Raw genomic sequence first — 16,645 nt, forward strand, 5'->3', positions numbered from 1 at the left:
TCATTTTACGGCGCCAAGGGGGATGAAATTCGAAATAAAATAGAGCAGCAACGTGGCAGTCATTCGTAACATTTCATTTACTATCGGATAATTCGAATTTTTCAAAGATTTATAATCACGCTCGGCACAAGATAGAAATCTAATTTCATGCAAGTTTCAAATCTCTGGACAACGAAGATTAATCTTCCTCATAACAGAACCAGAGAGTAAACCAATGTCGAGTCGGGTTTTAAGTTTCAAATAAGGTTTTACATAGAAATCGATGGCGTCTGCCGCGGGCTTTCGGAAAACTTGCCAATAAATTTCGCGTGCCACGTAGCGATATAAATGCAGCTTTCGTCGCTGGAGGCCATAACAACATAAGCCACCTCTGCTATAAATCATAAAAAAATTCATGGAAACGTGACATCAATTTTTTTGCCTCATCAACATATATACATATCCTGTATAAATCTTTCGATGGAATTATATTGAGCTTTCTTCCTCGTTCCATGTAAATCTAATTACATACACTCGACATACTAATTAATGCAGAACATCTTTTTGATTAAATGCCTTCAAGCATGTCACGTAAAATCAATACTTTGTTCACTCAAACTGAATAAACAATGAAACGCCTGCAGTACGCTCACTACATATCATGTGTATTCTACTGCCGTCTATCAATATTCGGTGCATTTGCGCGACGATCGCCGGATACTCCATCTTTCCGCATTCAACAGCAAAATCTGAATGAATAGTATCAGATTTAATCTGACGATGGCGCCACAGTGCAAGAATTTAGATTGTCTGAGGGCGAGGTGCCTCCAGAATTCATAATCATCGCGAAACTCTTCCATGGCAACATTGATCGAACAAGAATGTCTTTATACTAGAATCTATGCCCTGACTGGAAGCGTAAGAAGCTCAACCATCTTTTTACAGGATGCATAGGTTAATATGATAGCCTAATCGTTGCTTTTTTAACTTAAGTTACTATGCAAATTCGCTGTAAAACGGATCTGGGTTAAGCAGAGATGTCCGCTACATCGAATCCCTAATCCATTCATGCTCAGTCTTTTCTCAACTTGAATTTGAATACGAGGAAAGAGAAGGCTTCGTATAGGAAATAAGGGATTAAAGCCATGTTAAACTATTTCTAAGTTTAGTGCGTTCTAATTTGGCCCGTACCTGAAACAAACCAATTTAGAATGGAACAACACAGGCATATCCAAATCCACTGTTATCACTGGTCCCGTTGCAAGATGCTAAACTGTTTCACTGGCAATTAGAGCAAAGTTTCTAATAACACACTAGAGAAATGGTCCATTATAGTATTCAAAACGGACCTGGATCAGTCTTTTTGGTCAGTCTAAGTTGGTCCATTCTAACATGTAATGCCGAACGGAACATATTATTACCACAGACTTTTTGCTAGTGTGATGTGGCTTACGATTCATACGAATACTCACTCTTGTTGTAGTCGCCTTTGATGGTCCTCTAACTGTAACCTCTGTGCCTCTTCTTCTAACTGTATACGTTCTTTTTCCTCTTCTTCACGACGTTTCAATTCGTCTTCCTCGACTCTACAAAACCAACATTGACAAGTTAGTCTAAACAGCCGCGTCATCACGTAAATCTCCATTTCTATAATTGCAATGCGATGCGTCTGATTAATCCATGTCCGACCTTTGTAGGGGAACCACATGTGTGTATGAAATTACAGATAAAAATCATTTGATGTTGATGAAAACAACCGCACCTACTAAAACAGATGACAGCAAAATTAGGCGAACAGAAAAATTCTTATGAAAGCTGTTTCAAAATGGAAAGGAACAGGAAAAAAATTAAAATATATTTTTTATTCATTATTTGAGATTGAAAATTAAGATGGACATGACAAAATTTATCTTTCTTCCCATTTGATGATTTTTGGAGATAGGCGGATCTGTACTCCAGTAATCGTGAAATAAGGGCTAAGATTCAGATCTTAGATGAGTTAAAGCCTTGTTCACTCTGTATGATGAATATTTTGTTACGAGAGACTAACATCAATTCAACAACAAAAAGCGGTTCTATTTAAAAATAGAAAAATTGATTATCGCAAGCAATAAAATCCTAGCGTCGTCGGTCTCAAAAGAGCCATCATGTCACGTAAATATCAGTTTCAAATGACATGTCAGGTTTATTCACTTATTTGATAAGAGGGACCCAGCCGTAGATCATATCATATAAATCGAAATAAATGAGATATCCATATCTCTACTTCACAGCAATAAACCATCGATGAGGTTACTCAATCTTCAAAAGACGATAATGAAATTTAGATATGAGTAGGCTGGGAAGTAATTTCGCCAGACATATCATTTACCCGCATGACAATTCGGTCTATACAGCTAGAAACACTAGTCGGTTCGCTATATGATTTATAAGTGGATACTGATGTTTGCACTGATATATCATCCTGAGACTCGTAGACTTATAATACGTAACTTCGCGAAAAGAATGATTGCACTTATTTTTTAGGACTGGGCTCAATCCTACTCTTCTTCTTTAGACCTACTAGAAAATCTTTCAAACTCAATTTTGTTCAATCTTGTGTCTAATATTTTGTCAAAAGCAATTCGTATCGTGGATAGACATCTCTCATTTCATCAACTAACTGCATTACCGCTATAAAAGGCTACTACATAATCGTAAAAGCCTATTACACGATCAAGGGATATCTGCCATCGTCAGCTTTCAGTTTAACACAGAATTTATGTACTTGCCGTTGATTGGAAAACAGACATTTTATGGGGCGAGGAAATTGAAAATCGTTAAATTGCCTGAATTCGCCATGATATACACCAACAGTAGCAGCAAATAACAAAAAGGCCTGCTTCGCAATGATATTATCATTGCGAAGCAGGCCTTTTTGTCATTTGCTGCTAAATGCCAGACTGCAGCAGAATGGGAAACTGGAACTACATTTTCCATCAGATGGCACCACTGAGCTATCAGTACATAATTCAATCTCGTACTTGCTTTGTCTGTAAATAGTTTTACCGAAAATTAGATTTTAAATTTTGTTATGGAATGATTTCCCTATTTTGTTAAGTCTGTATGTATATATGTATATAATTCTGTTCATGTTTTGTAAATCTTTATATTTCATATTTTGTATTCAATCTTGCCTCCACGTACCATTCTTATGTTTGGAGTGAAATAAATATCTTATCTTATCTTATCTTATGTATTCTTAGATCAATCAGATGTACTCAATGATCAAAATAAGTTCATTTTTCAATTTTCAGTCATCCAATAAAAAAATCCTGCATCTAGAATTTGGATTAATCTTTAGTGTTCATACCGGTATCTGGCACAATTTGAGTACTCATACTTAGAATATGAGAAATTATCATTAGATTTTAATTGGGTTAAAGAAGAAATCTATTGTTGATCCATACTGTACACTAGTAAGCATATTCTGGTGAAATTTCGCTTGTCGCAATAGTGTTGTCAGAACCTTATCCTATGACTTGAACTTTGATAAATAGAATTTTGAATGAACATAAACTCGCTATTCTAAAACAAAGTTTTTAAATCTATGAAAACAAAGTTTTAAAATCTAATATCAAAAGGTTAAACTGTCTATTCTAATTTTGCTCATGATATTGCGGTATCCATTTGGAAATTACCAACAATTCCCGGCTGATGGCTGTAGATTGCCTGAACCTATTCCTCAGAATACAGAGAGTACTGATCTGTAAAACAATTATGTCCATACCGATGAGAATAAATTCCCATCCTTTTATCACATATTCCACAATTACCCTCAGTGTCTCTGAACTGCATAGATGTTTTCATGATAAAGATTAATGAAGTACAGAATATCGTAATATATAAAGCATGACCCTGCATAATATCATGCGATGATGATCATTAAGTTACAATGATAATGGTCAAGAGACTATCAGTAATACTTTTGACGTCAGAATTTCATAGCCGCTACAAAGCTAATACTATATCGAATCACTCTTCCAGATATAACTTCATATATCAGTAACATAGAATGGTCGTGACAGCTTTCCTTTTACGCTATCACACTTTCCACTGCTATTCCACAATACTGCATTTGTAAGAGGAATACCCTGACAGAAATGCAAAAAACTGGCTGTTTACAACATTTTAAAGTCAGATCAAACATTGATTAATCCAGCTTTTTGCCTGCGCGTCAGTAAACCGAATTCTAGAAATTGGAAAGTCAAGTCGATCAATTAATCACCTCGTATTGACATTCTATCAGAGAATAGTCTGTGATTTAATCTCAAAAGACAAATGTACGATGTCATCAACCAACAGCCCAATAGTTTCGGTTTAAAACTGCTCTATTTCACAGAATGTATGAGAGCAGAATTGCCGGCATTTATTTGTAGCTTAATCACAAAAGCAATACTTCATCAACGCGACTATCACCGATCCGTAGGTAAAAACAACAGTAAATTTTTAGAATGGCCCTTAATTAACCTCACTTCTCATTCATATCATTAAGACGCGAGTCTACGGAATCCAATTATCGAAGGGCTCAGTAACCCTGGTGGGGCGGCGGTGTTAACAAACTCATCAGTATACCTACTACGCTCGCCCGAGTCTCTCCTGTCCAGAACGTCATTAGTCGAGGGTCTGTGCTGATTACAAACAACTTGGCAAACAAATCAAAATCAGTGGCACTAGAAACATGTCATTGCATGGACCAAACTATTCACTAAGTGGTCAAGAAGGAGAGGCTTATGATGAATAGCTTCCAGCAATAATGGGTGGCACCATCACTGGTACTACATGTCTAAATGTTTTCAGAACATATATTCTGGGTTCATATCGCAGTACGGCTAAGGCAAAAATAAGCATTTTAAGCACTTTTTGATAGTAAACGGTGAGGCTTATAATTTAAGACTGTGTCATCGTTAAAAGTAATTACTCAGTAAGCACATTTCAAAATTTTAGGCCTTAGTGAATTTTTGCAACATTTAGGCATTTTGGAGACTCGATATGAACCCTGTATTACTCAGTCAAGACTCAACAAAACGCTGAAAATAAATGGAGAAAAACAAGAAAAGATCACGATGCACTGATGAGGAAACAGACATGTGACCGAGCATAGAAACAACAGATAAATGGCAATCAATGAAAAATAAATCGCTGTTTGGACAAGTAATGATCGTTATCCTGTTCACATTGATGGCGCACGTTGAAATAATTTCTGGTCCGTGTCCGGGAATCTTTTATACGCGACTCAAAAAGCGTCACTGAATCTGTGTTGAATTATACATCAAGTCGAGCTGAATTAGTTGATATTCCGGTTATGTTCACGCGGCGCCTGTAGTTGACAACTTCAAATGTGTTCATGACAAGATGGAAAATGTGATACATACATAAACTAGTCTCGACAGCGTGAATGAGGTGAATAAGCCGCGATTGCCAGAGACGATTCATTCCATGCCAAATTTGGCCAAGTCAAATCAGAGAGCACTTTCACAGGTAAACCACTCACTCAATACTAATCTATATTGTGACAAAACTAAGTGAGCAAGTTCCAGATCGACAATTCACGCGCAATGGTATGACCTGCACTAGGATTTGGCTCAGACCTGGTCCAATGTTTTTGGTCGGGTCAAACAGGCATGTAAATCGTTGGTCGGGACCAAAAATGCTCGTATTATCGCCGCTTATGAGAATCGGTGATATAATGAAAAATAGAAGAACAAAATGCCCTCACAATATCCTTATTTTCTGAAATATCAAATCACATTTAACAAAAAATCTAATCACATTTAATAACCAAAAACCAAAATTGATACAGGCGCTGATTGCCCCCAACTGAGACGAGAAAATTTGATTACTCGCGCAGCCCAACGCAGTCTCCGAAATGCAATTTGGAATACGCTGTCCCATTTCATATTATGACAATCAGTCTTACGCTGACATCTAATTCAGTAACCGATCACGATAAATCATGCACCATTACGGTCTATTAACGCCATGCATGGAATACTGATTCTCTACAGGTGTACTTCCGGCATTGTACGTATGAACCTATTCTCGTGACAATATTCGTCATCTCGAAGACATTGTTAGCTTCGATATACCGCGCGGAATCAATCTTAATACGCAGAAAATCGATGTACCCTTTCGGGATGAATTTGGGACGTTGCGAGCTTACTTATAGCATCTGCAAAAAAATCCAGAGGAAATGAAGCACCGGCTCGGGAGACCTCATCCTTCGTATCATAGAGTCCATCGGATTAAATTAATTATTCCGGATAATCAAAGAATGGCCAGTTTTTCACCCTGACAAAGAACTTGATGGTTACTCGAGAATAAAAAAGAATGTAAATCATGCAGTTCAATTCCAACAGCCACAGTCTGTGATAAACTTCAAATTGTAAGAGGTACCTTAACAAAATTTTTCCGTGCTACTCCTGAGGGAAATCATGATGCGAATTGACTTGACTATTTCTCAGAGCCTGATGAGCCTTTTTACTAGTAGATGCAGAGTTGAACAAGCTGAACGTGTATAGTACGCATAAATCGGATCACATGAGACCGTCATTTTTGGTCCCACTTACATGCGTATTCCGAGTCACACATTTCCAAAAAATTTGTTACTTTTCATTTGAGAAGTTATGTGTAAAGGAATGCATACCGGGTACTCATATTAATTTTTTCAGGATAGATATAACATTTTCTCCCATAATTGACATAAAATATCCATTCAAACGATGTCTGTGTGCCAAAATGGCAAGTCGGCTTCAATTCAAGCCAATAAGTGTATACTTGGAGTAACTCCAAGGCTCCAAGATGTAAGCAGCGTGTCAAACCATGTGAACGCTTGGTCTATTCTAAAATTTACACCCCTCAACGTAACATAATGTGAACGCGGCTTAAGATCTTTCTTAAGTATCCTCCGCTCCAGCACCGCTTCCAGGAAGTTGATACATTGGGAACATTGGTCACGGGAAAGACGGTTAATTGCCACGCTTAACCCAATCATAAACCCAATAGCGCAGCATACATAAAGTGCCAGCCGCAGATGGTAATTAGAAGATTGGTCCCCCGAGAAACTGTTGCTTGAAATTAGTCGGCTATGAGTTGGTCATGATTTTTTTCTGATTGCAGATCTGTGATGATCATTCTGAGAAACAGCACTTGAATATAAATGTAGAAATGACATACACGGATAGATTTCAATTAACCCACACAGCAAAACAGTGACTTCATCTTTGACTTCGTATTTGGGAAAAATTGTTTTGTTTATCTACAGTTATTCAAATTATGACTACTGGTATAAGTATAAAATACAAATAGGACAGGTGCGACTTGCACAAGACCAGTAAACCTTAAATATGTCATAAGACCTTCACGAGTCGGCCTTGGATCCACCCCTAAATGCTTATGGTTATTGATAAGTTGAATCCAAGTCGAAGTTTTTCAACTCACCTTCGTTTTTCTTGTTCTTCTTGTTCAGTTTTATGAGCTTCGATATACGGTTTAAACAGCGGACAAAGAGCGTCGATCAATTTCACAAATTCTGCCATCGCTACTTCTTTAGTCATATCACCGAGCGTCAACCAAGCTTGTCTGGAAAATATTCAAATGGAAACGGACATAAAAAACTGATCGAAATATGAACTCGAGCAGCGCGCAGATCGGCGCGCAATTATTCTTACTACGACGCACGAATCAGAAAAATGCCAGAGGCGGTTGTAAGTAAATAAATGATGATAACCATGCGATCATCCCCTAAAACAATGGCAGAAATGATGAATTATTCATACGAAATCCAGTAACAAATCTACGCAGGATAAAACTAAAAGCGAATTTTGACGCATATATGCGACAACTCTGTAAAAATGACCGGTGAAATATAACGCCATTCGCCGTCATCAAATATATCTTACGCAAGATTTATATCAATAGGAAATTGACAGGATTTCTACACATCTAATAACATCTACGCATCGCGATCTGCCATTAAATAGCATTCTATCAGTGTTGACTTGTTTATGCCAGAGATATTTCTGAGTTGGTCGAATAAATCTCAGTAAAATCCTTTTAACTTCACGAACAGATTCGCTAATTTTATAAATAGCGATGCTGTCTAATAGCGTGCTTCGTATCGGGTACATTTCGCCGAAAAACTTTTACGAGTTTAATGCAGCTTAATTAAATGAAGAGTTACAGAAGCACGAGGGAAATCATTAAGGGGTTGGAATCCTGCTTCGTGAACTGATTAACTGAGAACGTCGGGCTGATAACGTGGAAGTCAGAAAAACATCGTCCCTCAATGCTGCAGACAGAAACTAATCAAAGAAAGGCATCACAGCAAGTCTCCCTCAAACATTTCACTCAAAAACCTTGGTGAAAGAACTCTCTCTTTCATTAAAGCAATATCTCTACATCTTATTGAAAAAGAATTTCATTTTCTTCGTCAAGCAGGGGATAAGTCTTTCAGGAGTGCCGCTCGCTGAAAATCATATCAGAGATCGAAGAACATTCTGCCTCAGTTTCAGTAGGCATCTTGTGTAAATGGTAACTATGTTTGTCTCGGACAAATACCAGCGCAGACAGTCTACCTGATGAAATTCGCGTTGAAAATGTTACCAAGTCCCCGGGGGCAAAGATAAATGCAAATTTTGAAGTTTTCAAAACACGCCGCGTCCTGTCCCGCAATATGATCGGTGAACTGATCACCATAACTTACAGGGAAATCCAACCGAAAAGTCTCCATTTTGTACGACAGATTTCAAATTTGATCTCATCAACTTCAACAAGGTATTTAATGTAATCAGTAGCGTTTGTTGAATCCAGAGAACGCAAACCGATGAAAAAATATATCAGTCTCTCAGAAGTCGTATAGGAGGGTTACATTGATTAGAATATTTATCGACACCGACGTTTGATGGGAGGCAACGCGTTTGACGATTTAAACTATTTGAGAATTTCAGATTAGTTCCGACGCTTTGAAATGAAATCGATACTACTGAGTGATACGAACTCGACCTATGACTAAGAACTGTCTTTAGTGTGAGAACGGATTCTCTTGATAATCGGACCTTAGTAGAATCACGCATGAGATTATCGGTTAAGCTCGATATTATCTGAATAAATCATGAGTCGATTTTGTCTTCGCTGACACAGAATTTCACGGCATAATTTGCACGAGTTGATGAAAAGTTCACGATACTCTAGAAATATAAGTGTGGCTGTTATGAAATATGAAGTCGTTGACAAGCAGATCGAAAGAAGTATCATATTACACAGATTGCCTGCCCGAGTATTGGCAAAAACGGCATCGTCTACGCACTTCTTTCAAGCGCAATAAGAAATGAAATATGAAAATCTTGCAGGTCAGCACCTCTGAAATCTACGCAGGATTAGATTCCGTTAGAACTATGCTCTAAAATTGGTAAACCTTCAAAATGTCAAAACAGTGGATCTATGAGTGGTATATTGAAAAAACACAATACGCATGAATAATTACGCGATGTCTGATATTCAATCAGGCAAAAAACATTCCACAGACATCAATAAGATACGATGGTCATAGCTATGGGTGTTCATATCAACCTAATCATCCAGACATACATACTGAATACAGCAGACAGTATTATTACTGGACTGACCACATAATTATCTAAATGGAATTATAGGCAATAACCTCCCAATTGATTATAACCGAGATAACAAGAATCTATTATTTCATAGCGTTAGAATTGTTAGAATATGTTTCAATTAGATTATATACATCATGATGAACGATGAATGCTTACTTCATTTAGAATTACACGCGAATATTCGTGAATGCCATCAGAACTACTGAGAAATACAATAAACTACTGGCTAATCAAGATCTATATGAAAAGTTAAGGTTCAGCTCAGTATATTGTACAATTATCTCTTGAGAAAAATTTCGTAACCAATAGAAACGGAAGAATGAAACCTTTAATGCAGCTGAATCATCAAAAGCTGTGACGGAGTTAATCAGCGACAATGTTCTATTCAGGTAAATACGAAAAATGCCAATTTTCTAATAACTTTCAAGCAATTCTATAATGACAATCTTTTACCCGCATGATAGCTGCTTTCATTAAATGAAATCAAGTTTTAGTACGAAAATAACTGAAATTGTTCAAAATTTTACACAGTTTTTCTTATTTGCTATGTTTTCATTAAGTATATTCAAGATGACTTTAGCGACTAATCCCTTTAAATAAACACTCTTTCTCAAGTAGGCCTTGTGACAAATGACAAAAAGAGAAAAGTTTGAATTAAAATAAATATTTTACAACATTGAAAGTTCTGGAAATACAATTAGATTCTACCCCTACCTGAGTTTTGGTTAGATTATTATCCGTGGAGCGATAATGAGAAGGATTGTTGCTGACGAGAGCCACATCACAACTGATAGACCAGTGACTGCAGCGCGTGATGAAGAGTCACACACAGCATAGAGAAAGGGGGTAGTGGTGCTAGCCTTAAAACAACTAGTCGGGTAAACAGTAAAACTTTCTAAGCAGCCGCATTTATCAAACAGCCTTAAAATCGTAATTTTCAATAAACTCTTTATCTTCCTGCCAGCAATACTCGAATATTGTCTTCTTTCGTTTTGATCTTTATTTTTCAATAAGGATTTCGCCGACCAGCGTCGCAGTCATAGCAATCCTTTCACACACAAATCTATTCGTTTATTCCGAATGAGGACAACTCACAACGAAAACTTGATAATTTTCTCGAAATCCCGGATTGTTATTACAAAAGATTCGCGCCGATGCTATAGTTTTTAGCACGAGAATTTCTCATATTTCGTTCAATGAGCCGTGAAATGATATGAGTTCCCCGAGGGCAAGCAATCATAGCTAATCTCTTGTGGGACGAAAAACCGATAAAAACAAAAACACTCCGATTACTCTGTATCGGTAAAACCTTTTCATTGTATCATATAGCTATGTTACATGTTTATGCTGAAAACTCATTAATACTTCCACTTCCAGGTATAATTCCCCCCCCCCCCCCAAAAAAAACAGGGAAGAGATCAAGATCAAAAACAGACTTAATTAAAGAAGTGACAACCTGAAAATGAATAAAATGACTGGAGTCCTAACGTCACATGCACAGTTTTGCAGGCATTTCAAAATGCACCATTTAATAGATAAAAAGGCACTGTTTGGAACCTTTTAAACATTTGAACTTCATCATAATGATGTATCAGATAAAGCACAATTAAATTTTGTCCCAAATAGTGAAATTAGCTTTTTGATATTGCAAGTAACAAATAGATTTGGGGATTCCATCATGCAAATTGTAACGAGGTTCCAACGTATCTGACACCATTATTATTATCACATAAGTTGATGTCAATGTCCTTAACAGTGGACCAATGATTAACCGACATCATAGTTGACATGAAGTGCTCCGCGTCTTCTCGATTACAGACCAATAATCATAGGCCGCAAATCGAGAGAAAACATTTCCACCGTAAAGCATGATTTCCTCATTCATAAAAAGTACAAATCGTTTAAATTATCAACCGGTTAGGGAAATACTGCTTAGTGAAAGTGACTGACGCAGCTGTTGAAATAAACATATGTGACCAATACTATATATGTCAGACATGTAAGTCAGATATGAACAGGATCAGGCTTTGACAGTGAAGCCTTCCACAATACAAACCTAATCGCTCAGAATTGGGAAAAAATATAACCAAAAGCAGCTTATCAACTCCACCTGTGTATAATCAACACATCTGTGAGCTCTAATAGATACCCACCAGAATAAAATGACTATGACAGATATCACCCACTAATCACAGATCTCTATTGAAGTCTACAGATGACAATCAACGAAAACACAACGAAAATTGAAATTATTGGACAGAACATTATTTGACACTGTATCCAAACAACAATTACTAGCAGTGTATCGATCATATATTCCATCACCATTCAGTCAACAGGGAGCACAATATCTATATTGCGTAAGCCGTGTTCAAAATATCACAATTCAGTCCGTCCGCCCTAATATGGCCTGTACCTCGAATGGACAAATATAGAATGGACCAAACGAATGATGCGTAATCACCCATGTTTTTTAACATGCTGTTAACTCTGATCCAGCTTAACAGACAATCAGACAAAAGTTTCTCTTCTCAGGTGATAGCTGGTGTCTGGATCTTTATGTTCCATCTAAATTGGATTGGTCCAATCTAAAATAGGACCAATTCCAAACAGACTTTTTGCTGGTGTGAATGCTTGGCCCATTCTAAATTGTAACGGACTAGATTAAGAAGGTTCTAAATAATGAAGTGAGAACGCGGCTTTAAACTGCTCGTACTCACATAACACTAATTTTGCAACATCGGAAAAAACAAGGATAGAAAAATGAGAAATAAATTCGAAGACTTTTCACATATTCAACATCAATCTTGAGCAATCATATTCAATATTCATAAAATCTCGGCAAAACGCGAAGCAACCTGAACAGAACATCGATTGCGTAATGATCAACTTACCTTCTATCATTTCCTACAACATCGAGAAAGCCAACTTCCGGCAAAACATCTGCAGAATATTTGCCGTGCGTCACTTGTTTGGTTAAAGCGACGAGTCTTATCTTATCTTTGTATGACAAGTGAACAGCTTTGCCTTCTTTTTCTGAAGAGGATCAGTAAAATGCGGGGTATTAACGATTATCGAATAGGGGCTTTAGGATACTGAAAAAAAGGATGGCTACGAAAACTCCTTTTCATAATTCAAGTTGTTGGCTAATAGTCAGATTTTTTACTTCTTTAGCAGACGTTAATTAGGGCTACCTAATCATTGGTGAGAAGCTTTTATTTTCACATGAGTTTTCGCCAAGGGTTTTTGAAAATGTCCGATCATGAAACTAAACCACAGACAGGTTACTGACTATTTTAAGAGCTGCTTGATACAATAAGGAATGGAGTGTGATTTTAATTGTCTAATTCAAATTGATTGAATTTTAACATTCTTCATTCATAGCAATGAATTTTGCAAAATTAAAAAGTTGAAGGAAAAAAAGATTAGTTAGTAAATGCATTGCATCAATAATGGGCAAGTTATTGAATAGATGATATAACTCGAGAAGTCTAAACACTATGGGACAGGTTTTGACATGTTAGGAATTGTGCACAAATATAATTTGAATTGAATTGAAAATTGTTAGCGATACCTTTGTAGAAAATCAACGCTAATTTGTACAACTCATCGAGTGAGAACCCCCAATCTTCTTTAAAATCATGGTCTACGCCGTTGACATTAGTTTCTGGGCTATTTATTTCGTTTTCGACAGTAATTTCGGTCATTTTGACAGATTTCCTCTAGCAGAAATCTAAGAACCCGGAAGTAAGCCACGTAACAAGCACTTGCACCATCTAGCGGTCATTCTCAGGGTTCTCCTACAACATGGATATTTAATAACGTAGGCGTAAAACCATTATCCTCGGATCGCCGGATTGAATCCCGGCAGCCCGCCAGCATCAGCTGTCAGACGTCTCGTAACCGCACAGAGCGAGTTCTGCCGACCGTGTGGAGGCACCCGGTAAAAATAAACATTCAATCTGTGTGATTACTTTTGATGAAATCTTTAGCCATTTGAGGTGGAATCCATGGTTTTTTGAATTAAAGATGTTTGGTGAGAAAGGACTAGAGTTGATTCGTGATTTACAAAGAAGTCTTGAAGCTTCTTTACCGCCATACAATGTAAGTAGCAAGAGAAAAACAACCGAGTTGGCACTGGCAGTTGAGTAACTGACGTACTAAATATCAATAATAACATTTCTTATACATTGTTTCCTAATAATTAGGAGGATGGGGTACGTCAAGTTTTAGAAGAAATGAAAGCGCTGTTTGAACAAAACCAAAAAGATGTGTAAGTATCAAGTCGCTTTCATTTCTAACAGTTGTCCAATTATGTATATATATATATATGTATCTGCAGCCGACAGATGATGATGATGATGATGATATATGATAATTAAATTTTTGTCCAATTCATGGATGCCTGTATTTTTCGTTAACCCGCAGGTCGTCAACAGTTGCTGGTGAAAGTGGTTTGTTCGCAGGTATTCAGCTACGCCATGCAGCATTAGAAAGAAACAAAAGATGTTTGTTGGCTTACTTGTAAGTATGAACCGAGTCTAAAAGGGTATATCATCTATTTGAGAGATTTCTGTCGTATTAATTTGTGTTGTAAATCGGTTAATCATTTCAGTTACAATCGTCTGATACAGATTAGACAAATGAGATGGGAATTTGGAAGCGTTCTTCCAGCTGATATCAAATATAACCTCAACGATCAAGAGGTCATCTAGATTCTTTATTTTCTCCAGTCACCGAAACGTTCTAGAAGAAATTGCTAATTTTTCTCATATTTACAGATCCAATGGTTTAATAAGTATAATAAATCATTAGCCAACTACATGCGGTCAATTGGAACTGAAGGGTTGGACCTGACTCAGGATATAAAACCACCAAAAGCTCTGTATATAGAGGTAAATAGGGGATTGATTTCGGTTTGAATACCATGTATAAACACACTTATTTCAAATGTTTTCTTTATAATTAGGTTCGTTGTTTAGTCGACCACGGAGAGTTTGAAACTCAAGATGGAAATGTTGTTTTACTGAAGAAAAACAGTCAGGTATATTCAATATATTACACTCATGAGTGCGATTCATGTAATGTCGGTGGAATTTAACTCTTCTGTGTAATTTTCGTGTATTGTAGCATTTTCTGTTGAGATCTGAATGCGAACAGCTTGTAAGACAAGGAATACTGGAGCATATCGTTCATTAGACATATGGTGCTAAATCAATGCATAACCTCGCCGCCTGTAATGGATTTAACGTGTACATATAATATTTAATAAACTGTCATTTCGCTGAATATATAGAATTTTTCACCCCTTTTTCATAAATCATAAGGACAGGCAATAGATATGTCATACAAAGGTACATTTTTATTTCCGAAACAAAATATATTTACAAAAGAAGAATAAGTTATGCAGGGTTGATTTGATGGTTACATGATAAATACACTCGCTTCAATACACAATGTTGGTTAATATTGAAAGACTAGAGGCCAAAAGTAAACACGATTTTCATGATTCGATGATTCGCGTTTCGACTTCAGTTTCAACCCCTTATTCACACAGCCAATACCGATGTCACTAGGGTATACATGACGCTGTTATCGATACACAATAGTTAATTAGCCTCAAGCTTTCAGTTATTTTAGATTATTCACCGAGTAGACAAATAGCAAGGTTAAGCTGCATATTCATGTAATTAATATAAACGAGCTACACGGTAGCTACTAAGAGGCCAACTAAATATTTATCATTTCGACAAATGCAAACTTTGTTTTTACATTCACTAGGCTTGTTGATAATCTGAAGTAAGCTCTCATTAAGCACCAGAATGATCCGCAATTTTTTTACCGTCATAACGTAAACGTTAAGTCCCTAAATGCTATTATTCTCACTTCACAAAATTTGCCCTCAACAATGCTAGTACTACAGATTAGAAATAAAACTACAAAGGCGGTTCAAATCAAAACTTTGTTTTTATGGACACAAATTGATTAAGCTACCGATTATCACTGATTTTGCATAGCTAATTACATGGAAGAATAAATCAGAATTTTGTGCAGCAGTTTCTCAAACAAAAACGAGATTCTTTCACCACTCGAAGAACATCTTTACGAGATCACAGACTGCTTGGTAATAAATGCCAATGCCGAAGTCAGTTGTTAAACGATAAACATTCTAAAACTTATGATAAATGGGCTGACACTTACAACATACATATTGTCGTTACTAGATTTATTTCGGACCAGCAAACCTGCCCAATTTTTCAAGATTGCTAATGGGAAAGACCTCAGAAATTACACAATAGGTATGTGTACACGCAGAACTCAGAATGACTATTTCTATGCATGCATAGTTCATAACGAGAAGAATAAAACATCAGCAGTCTGTTTCTAAAGTTGGTCCGATTGATTCCGTACTCTCGCTCATAATCCTCTCTTGTACGATAGATATGACTTTGTCCGATATCTTATTAGAGTATTGTTCTAGTAAAGGAGTGAACAGCGCTAGCATACTGTCGCTTAGACCATCCGTTAATTCGGCTAGATCCTCGGTAGTTTGACACATACTATCTCTGCGATCAATTAGACGAGTGTCTTCAATTGAATTGTCATCGACCGAGGCAATCATCGTTCTCACTTCGCTGAATGCATTCCTCAATGTTTCCAATACATGAGTCGCTTTATCGCTGGGCATTTTTGTGTTGACAGTTTGTACCTTGAATATTAAAAATATTCACATATACTGCATGAACAATTACGAATTTCATTTATCAACACCTATGTAAGCATGATTTTCACACTACATATACACTGGTATTAGATTTCAATAGGTGTGAAAAGTGAGTTAAGAAATTGCTTCCTGGTATCGAACAGCGTAAGAGAAATCCGAACTTACCTTTTGATACATATTAGTAGCTTTAAGCACTGATCGCTTGAGATCTGTAACAGTTTGGGTGCAGGATTCCATGATAGCTGAAGAACAGAATATACCACATCAATGTATCAATTAAACCAAA

General features: G+C 36.8%; 3 protein-coding genes across 3 annotated transcripts in view; 1 reads left to right on the forward strand and 2 right to left on the reverse strand.

The window, feature by feature from the left end:
* LOC141899396 (Golgi resident protein GCP60-like) overlaps positions 1-13,382 on the reverse strand; it is a 31,009-nt gene extending 17,627 nt beyond the window's left edge. Inside the window, exons 1-4 of the mRNA XM_074785666.1 lie at positions 13,210-13,382; positions 12,530-12,671; positions 7,459-7,599; positions 1,452-1,565 (exon numbers count right to left, since the gene is read on the reverse strand). Coding sequence (XP_074641767.1) covers positions 1,452-1,565; positions 7,459-7,599; positions 12,530-12,671; positions 13,210-13,342 — 530 coding nt within the window. The 5' untranslated portion in view covers positions 13,343-13,382. The remainder of the gene's footprint in view (positions 1-1,451; positions 1,566-7,458; positions 7,600-12,529; positions 12,672-13,209) is intronic.
* Positions 13,383-13,486: 104 nt separating this feature from the next.
* Positions 13,487-14,915, forward strand: LOC141914754 (DNA replication complex GINS protein PSF1-like). The gene is made up of 7 exons (XM_074806044.1): positions 13,487-13,739; positions 13,844-13,908; positions 14,064-14,159; positions 14,251-14,341; positions 14,417-14,530; positions 14,605-14,679; positions 14,766-14,915. Exons 1-7 carry the CDS (start codon positions 13,665-13,667, stop codon positions 14,832-14,834), a joined length of 585 nt encoding a protein of 194 aa, XP_074662145.1. The 5' UTR covers positions 13,487-13,664; the 3' UTR covers positions 14,835-14,915.
* An 845-nt stretch (positions 14,916-15,760) lies between these two features.
* Positions 15,761-16,645, reverse strand: part of LOC141915135 (uncharacterized) — a 30,301-nt gene continuing 29,416 nt past the window's right edge. Inside the window, exons 37-38 of the mRNA XM_074806551.1 lie at positions 16,525-16,601; positions 15,761-16,344 (exon numbers count right to left, since the gene is read on the reverse strand). Of these exons, the coding sequence (XP_074662652.1) occupies positions 16,006-16,344; positions 16,525-16,601 (416 nt within the window). The 3' untranslated portion in view covers positions 15,761-16,005. The remainder of the gene's footprint in view (positions 16,345-16,524; positions 16,602-16,645) is intronic.

This window comes from Tubulanus polymorphus, chromosome 1 (assembly GCF_964204645.1).
Source record: "Tubulanus polymorphus chromosome 1, tnTubPoly1.2, whole genome shotgun sequence".
NCBI classification, from domain to species: domain Eukaryota; kingdom Metazoa; phylum Nemertea; class Palaeonemertea; order Tubulaniformes; family Tubulanidae; genus Tubulanus; species Tubulanus polymorphus.

Bases quoted from the DNA above. Each gene is read 5' to 3' on its own strand.
- LOC141914754 (XM_074806044.1), top strand. From the start codon at position 13,665: ATGTTTGGTGAGAAAGGACTAGAGTTGATTCGTGATTTACAAAGAAGT. The intron at 14,160-14,250 runs GTAAGTATGAAC...TAATCATTTCAG, and splicing joins AGATGTTTGTTGGCTTACTT to TTACAATCGTCTGATACAGA. The intron at 14,680-14,765 runs GTATATTCAATA...CGTGTATTGTAG, and splicing joins TACTGAAGAAAAACAGTCAG to CATTTTCTGTTGAGATCTGA.